At 43.3% G+C, this 7409-nt stretch overlaps 1 protein-coding gene across 2 annotated transcripts; it reads left to right on the top strand.

The window, feature by feature from the left end:
* Positions 1 to 916: 916 nt before the first annotated feature.
* LOC135505875 (terminal nucleotidyltransferase 5A-like) lies at positions 917 to 6018 on the top strand. 2 transcript variants are annotated; one of them, XM_064925082.1, is made up of 3 exons: positions 917 to 1676; positions 1819 to 2257; positions 3490 to 6018. In XM_064925082.1, exons 2-3 carry the CDS (start codon positions 1820 to 1822, stop codon positions 4384 to 4386), a joined length of 1335 nt encoding a protein of 444 aa, XP_064781154.1. In that variant the 5' UTR covers positions 917 to 1676; position 1819; the 3' UTR covers positions 4387 to 6018. The 2 variants fall into 2 exon arrangements, with proteins under 2 accessions (XP_064781154.1, XP_064781153.1); XM_064925081.1 differs by having other exon boundaries at positions 917 to 2257.
* Positions 6019 to 7409: the final 1391 nt, after the last annotated feature.

Raw genomic sequence — 7409 nt, 5'->3', positions numbered from 1 at the left:
GATATGCCAATGAAGCTCTACCTGATGGATTCTGAGTGAAAAGTACTGTAAAACTGGGAATTGTGAATACTGACTTTTAAAAGATTTGACATGTGACGCTTACACTTAGAGAGATTTTGCCACCCCTAGAGGGCGATATAGGGAAGGATCGTGCATAACCCAGTTTATATCAAGAGATTAATATGACTGATAGTTAACATTAATATTTGTGTAAACAACATGATCTACATATTTGACACAATATTACACATAATTAAAGTCTCTGTGACACATGTGAAGGGTATTTTATTTTTATTTTACCTTTATTTTACTAGGCAAGTCAGTTAAGAAAAAATTCTTATTTTCAATGACGCCCTAGGAACAGTGGGTTAACTGCCTGTTCAGGGGCAGAACGACAGATTTGTACCTTGTCAGCTCGGGGAACTTGCAACCTTCCGTTTACTAGTCCAACGCTCTAACCACTAGGCTACCATGTCGCGTACACATTGGAGTTTGTCAAACAACACATGCATGTGGCTTTTAGTAGTGAATCTTCAGGGTGTAAAATAACTGAAAAGCTTATCAAAATCCCTGTGCAAAGGGTGTTGCATCTTTAAAAACAGCCTTTGGCAGTTTGCAAGACTTCTTGTAGAATGTGCCTTGTGACAGATCTAAAATCAGCGTTCATTCTGCCAATATAACGTTAATCTATGGGGTGGGTGAAACTGACCTCAGATCAGCATATGGGACAACTTTATTCCCTTACTACATTTGCACACACTGTAAATATATTTTTCTATTGTGTTATTGACTGTACGTTTGTGTAACTCTGTGTTGTTTTTGTCGCACTGCTTTGCTTTACCTTGGCCAGGTCGCAGTTGTAAATGATCACTTTTTCTCAACTGGCCTACCTGGTTAAATAAAGGTGAACAAAATGTTTAAAAAATAATTGCGCGTTGCAAGCGATGTACCCTGAAGCACCGATTACAGCGATTGGTGGAACGAGCTGCCACTCAAACTAACCATCCCCGCTGTTCCTTCGCAGGGGAAAACATTTTCGACGTCAGAACCTCTCAGTGGTGCGACGCACTGCCATCAAGCGAAACACGGGAAACATGTAACGCGCAAGTAGAAGCAATACACCATTTTATGTCATGGTATGTGGAGGTGTATAGGAATACGTCTTTCGTAAGTTAAATCTGATGCGTAAAAGAGCGGCAGAGATATTCGAAAAGACGCGAAACCTGCTGCGTATAAAAGTGGGAGGAAAATAAACTTTTGGAGGTGCTGAAATGTTTTTGATTCTAACAGAAGAGGTGATTTATGTTAGGGGTGGGGATACAAGTTAAGAAAGTGAAAGACGCTATTCTGTATCAATGCTAATTGACAGGCGCAACTTTAGGCGATGGCGACCCAGACGGAAGAGAAAGCGCACAGTGACCTAACGAATACGGGACAGTGAGCTAGGCCCATGGCTGTACAAGCCATTGAGACCCGCCCAACAATCGAATAATATCCCGGTGAACTTGGGGAAAGGGAAGAGATTGGACAGCTAGCTTTACGCAGCGCAACGAGCTGAACATATACCCCGACTTCACTACAAGCAACTGAGAAGTGGAACTACGTCTGATGTGCGTAAATTGGAGACGACACGGCTTGTTATGATGAACAACGTTATCTAAAGGACGGCGATAAAGGTAAATACAGCCAGTTGATGTGGCCAAAGCACTCTGGCAAGCGACTCCTACGGCAACACGGCTGCCTTATTTCACAGCAAAGCAAGAGACGGGGGGAGTGAACAATTTTGTCGTTTACATTTTCATATCTACCTTTTATCAGTATGGGCGAGAAAGTCGACTCGAGACGATCGACTCCAGTGGAGGGCTGTTTGGTCGACGGGGAGAGCAGCGACCTCAGCGTGCTGAACTGGGAACAAGTGCAGCGCCTGGACGCCATCCTGGCTGGGTCCATCCCCATCCACGGCCGCTGGAACTTCCCAACCCTGGAGATTAAACCGCGGGACATCGTCAAAGTGGTCCGGTGTCGCATGGAGGAGAAACGCATACATGTCCGGGAGGTCCGCCTGAACGGTTCCGCGGCCAGCCATGTTCTCCACGAGGACAGCGGTTTGGGATGGAAGGATCTGGACCTGATATTCTGTGCCGACATGAAAGGCGAACTAGAGTTTCAGACGGTGAAGGATATAGTTCTTGACGCTCTACTAGACTTCTTACCCGAGGGAGTGAACAAGGAGAAGATCACACCAGTGACCTTAAAGGTAATTAAACTTTTATTATCATTTGACATGATCATTTCAGATTCATACTGCTGGTTAATACAGTGTATTACGTAACAGTTTAGCTGCGCAAATGTTTGTATGAACATTGAATGCTGCGTATTTTTTGTATTTTATTTTACATTTTTTTAACTAGGCAATTCATTAAGAACAAATTCTTATTTTCAATGACGGCCTAGGAACAGTGGGTTAACTGCCTTGTTCCGGGGGCAGAACGTATCATGGCTGGCTTTACAATGCAACCAGTGAATGTTATACTCCAGTATGAGAATGCAGTACATTCGTTTTACATCTTAATTTCCCCTCAATGAGCTTACTGCATGCAATAAGTTATGCATGCTACAGCAGCCTATAAATTACAGTTATGCCAATCCACATCGTATTAAAACATACATTTTTTGCAGTATGCCTGTGATGCATTCAGATTTCTGCCCTGGATTCTAAGCTGCATGGTGATAAGGCTGCAGATAGTAGAAACGGTGGTTTCCACTACAAAGAGGATTCAAACTAATCCAATTGGAACGGGATCCGCTCATTTACCCAGATACCTACTTAAGCATGACCCGACACTAGAGCTGTCCAGCAGACCAAATAAGGGAGAAGATTACCTCTGTTCAATGCACAACATATAGGGTGTTTCTCAATATGCATACTACAGTGCTCCACACTCTCATATTCTGAGTGCATTCTCCGAGGACGTTATTGTGGGGACAGGAGTGTGGAGAATACATAAAACAATACATTTGAGAAGCACTCACACTCCCCCTACGATATATTGTCAAAAATATTATCCCGATTTGTAACTATATCAATGATTTCCCCCCCCCTCATCACTAATAGATATGCTGTTAATACCATACTTAAGCAATAAGGCCCGAGGGGTTGTGGTGTCTGGCCAATATACCACTGCTAAGTGCCTGGATACAGCCCTTAGCAGCGGTATATTGGACTTTTTCCAACAATCCCCAAGGTGCCTTATTGCTATTATAAACTGTTTACCAATATAATTAGAAGAGTAAAAATAAATGTTTTGTCATACCCAAGGTATATAGTCTGATTTACAATGGTTTTCAGCCAATCAGCTTTCAGGTCTTGAACCAACCAATTCATAAAATAAAAAATACATTAAATCCATTAATTATATCTAAACTTTCATTTATTAGTACAATTTACCATAGATATGTGTTCTTATGACTTTGTTGTTGTGTTTTCAGGAGGCCTATGTGCAGAAGATGGTGAAGGTGTGTAATGACTCAGACCGCTGGAGCCTCATCTCCCTCTCCAACAACAGAGGCAAGAATGTGGAGTTAAAGTTTGTGGACTCTCTGCGTCGCCAGTTTGAGTTCAGTGTGGACTCCTTCCAGATTCGCCTGGATTCCCTTCTCCTCTTCTACGAGTGCTCCGAGCACCCCATGGCAGCCACCTTCCACCCCACCATCCTGGGAGAGAGCGTCTATGGTGATTTCTCCGCCGCCCTCGACCATCTACGCAAACGCCTCATCTGCACGCGGAGCCCTGAGGAGATTCGCGGTGGTGGTCTACTGAAATACTGCCATCTGCTGGTCCGGGGTTTCTGTGCGGCTTCCGGACCCGAAATGAAACTTCTGCAGCGCTACATGTGCTCCAGGTTCTTCATAGACTTCCCAGAGGTGGGCGAGCAGAGGAGGAAGCTGGAATCCTACCTCCAGAACCACTTTGTGGGTCTCGAGGACAGGAAATACGACTATCTGGCCACTCTGCATGGAGTAGTGCGGGAGAGCACAGTGTGCCTGATGGGCCACGAGAGGAGACAGACACTGGGCCTCATCTCCTCCCTGGCCCTTCGGGTCCTTGCCGAGCAGAACGTTATCCCCAACACGGCCAACGTCACCTGCTACTACCAGCCGGCCCCTTACGTCGCAGACGGCAACTTCAGCAACTACTACGTGGCCCAGGTGCAGCACGTTTATCCGCATTACCCACCTCAGCATTACCCACCTCAGCATTACCCACCTCAGCATTACCCACCTCAGCATTACCCACCTCAGCAACACCCTCCGTCACAGTATCCCCTTCCACACCATCCACCTCCACACCACCCCATGTACACTGCATGGATGCCCTGCAACTGAGTGTGCGTGGACACACACATACACACGGTCACTCATGGAACGACAGGATTCTCATCCTAACGAATGGATAGATCACAGCATGATCATGGTTCCTCTCTGTATTCTGATAGAGAGATAAAGATGAGTGTAGTTTTGCTTTGGTTTCGAGCAGGATGGATGGGAGAGAAGTGGCCACTTGGATGTGTTCAGACCCGGGAGAGAAGGCTTTCATACAGGGCAGAAAGCCAGCTGTGGAGGAGAGGAGGGTAAAAAGAGGCGAGCCAGAAGAATTCTGATCTAAGATGATGCTGAGGTTGAAGCCAGGAGGCCAGTTTGTCCATGGCTATTTTCCAGGCCTAGAAGCCAGGCACCTTGCTGAACAACCAAGCACCCCCACAGAGTGACAAGTATAGGAACATTTGGCTTAGGGCTAAATACTACCAGTGTTGATGCAGTGAAATAATGTACATAACCACCGTGATAGTGGTTATGTTTTTGCAAGCAGTGACTTGTATTTGAGACTCACGCTTGAATGTACATGCACAGTATACTGCCTAACACTCATACATGTATACAAACACAGACACACTATTAAACATCTCACACCCCAGACATTGCATACATTTACATAGGCACACAATGAGTGTACGGTGAAAGAAAGTGTTCACAGAGAATACAGGAAGTTGTGTACATGTCCTGATTGGTTGGCTAATAAGACAGTGTTGACATTTCTCTGACCAGTGAAAACAAGAAGTGTGAGAGTCTGACCGCAGACAATGCAAAAGAAGAACTGGACATAGTTTACAAACCAAAGATCTATCTTGTCGATACCCACCATTTGGCTGATCAAGGGGGAAAAATGCAATATGTATGTGAATATTTTGCTTTAAGTGCCTACATGTCTAAAAGGAAGAAATAGGTTGTTATATTTTGTCAATAAACCCAGGCCTGATCATTTTAGACAAAGGACCATGGGCCTTTTAAGGGTGATAGTGTTGTTACCTGTGTAAATGAATGTATTTTGGACCAGAAAGGGACACAATGTGGAATTGTTATTGAAGTAGAGGGACACGGTTGGGACCTTTGACTTGGTGTGTTTCACATCTCCCAACTCAAGAAAGTATAATTGGATGACGAAAGGGAGATGGGTTAGAGTGCAAAAGAAAGTAAGAGAGAGAAGGAGTTTACAAGGAGACTATGTCAACAGAGCGTACTGTAGGTGTTTTTACCAGTAGAGAGCGGGTCCTGAAAGTGTATTTCGGAGATATCTTTTAGAGTGTGTATGGGAAATGTGTTTTTTCACAAGGTGGAAATTGTCCTTTGCCATTTTCTTCTTTGTGACATTTCTAATGTTTTATTTGGGAGAGGTTTCGATGTGTGACGTGAGAAAGGGGGAGCGTGAGAATTTTCACCTGTGCAAAGTTTGCACCTGTAATTTTTAAGTAATTAAACATAAAATAAAGAACAAAGTAAAGTTTAAGCGAACGATAACTAAGTTAACATCTCAATAAAGGTATTTTTTTAAATGGTCTTGTATTCCCCTTATAAAGATGTTGGGTGCAAACTATGAGCAGGTGAAAATATTGGGTTAAACTAACCCTATCAATGCAGACACCTCACATCATTCTATTAAACCTGTTCTTGGATATCTTATTTTTGTATCAATCTCTATTTTTGTACATGTTGTTCGGCTCATGCCATAGTTTCTTGATTGCCTCGTTCCAAGAGGCTGTACAGAGAGTGTTAATGCAAGTGTGCGTGTGTGTTTGCATGTGTGGGAGATTGTTATTTCAATCAAATCTCTGGTTTTCCCCAAATCCTGATTGGAGAATTCCCGGAATCAGGAAGGAATAAGCTGGAAATCTCAAATCCTCCAACCAAGAGTTCTGGAAAAACAGGGAATTTATTGAAAGTTCCCAGAATTTTGCAAACCGAATGATGACTCATACACACAAGGTTAATGGTGTTGCTCATGTTACCTTTTTTCCTTACTTTTTTGTTTGAAAAACATTATTTTCTAACTAACACGCAAACCACACCGAACATGCGTGCGTGAGCGTTGCAAAATAAATGTACGCATATGTTACTCAATAATTTCACTCACACAGCCCCCGAACGAGTGTCTGCATAGCCCGCTAAAATAGGACTTGGTTCTATCTGAGATGCTCCACGAGCTTCAAGTCCCCTCTTATTGGATATCCGGAAGATACAGACCCACTTGGATGCTTGAAAGGCAAACGAGGAGAGATTAATTATAGATGACTAACGAGGTATCCCTTTATATCTGTGGATTAATCATTGGAGTAGATTTTGTATGACTCTGGGTAATAACCTAATGTTCATCTCCCAGGACAAACTAACTAGCAACCGCTAGCTAGCTAAATGTCCATGAATGTTTCATGTATAATATAATTGATTCACAGTTGATTTTGGTATTTTAACCCAATGTGTCTGGTTGGGACACGTGGCTGGTGTTGTCGGAATGTAAGAAAGAGAATGTCTTAGAGTCTTATTGTTGTGTAAATGTCTATTTTGATTGCCATCCAATATGGGGTTTGTCAAAGAGTTGGAAATAATGTTTAAAGCAAGTGTCTAAGATTAAATACTTTTATAATTAAATAGGAAGGAAAATAAGTTATGCACTCCTGGAGTCAGTTATGAATACACTGAGTATACTAAACATTAGGAACACCTTCCTAATATTGAGTTCTGCCCCCTTTATCCCTCAAAACAGCCTCAATTCGCCAGGGCATGGACTTTACAAGGTGTTAAAAGCATTCCACAGAGGTTTTGGCCCATGTCGACTCCAATGCTTCCTACAGTTATGTCAGGTTGGCTGGATGTCCTTTGGGTGGTGGACCGTTCTTGATATACTAGGGAAACTGTTGAGCGTGGAAAAACCCAGCAGCGTTGCAGCTCTTGACACAAACCGGTGCGCCTGGCACCTACTACTACTATACCCCGTTCAAAGGCACCAAAATCTATTTGTCTTGCCCATTCACCCATTCACCCTATGAATGCCACACATACACAATTGAAGTCTC

The sequence above is a fragment of the Oncorhynchus masou genome, chromosome 19, assembly GCF_036934945.1.
Source record: "Oncorhynchus masou masou isolate Uvic2021 chromosome 19, UVic_Omas_1.1, whole genome shotgun sequence".
Taxonomy (NCBI): domain Eukaryota; kingdom Metazoa; phylum Chordata; class Actinopteri; order Salmoniformes; family Salmonidae; genus Oncorhynchus; species Oncorhynchus masou.
Note: the sequence above shows the minus strand (reverse complement) of the source record. Positions and strands in the feature narration are given on the sequence as shown.

Excerpts from the sequence above, each read along its gene's own strand:
- LOC135505875 (XM_064925082.1), top strand. The coding sequence starts at position 1,820 with ATGGGCGAGAAAGTCGACTCGAGACGATCGACTCCAGTGGAGGGCTGT. Across the intron at positions 2,258-3,489 it reads TCACACCAGTGACCTTAAAG|GAGGCCTATGTGCAGAAGAT; the intron begins GTAATTAAACTT and ends TTGTGTTTTCAG.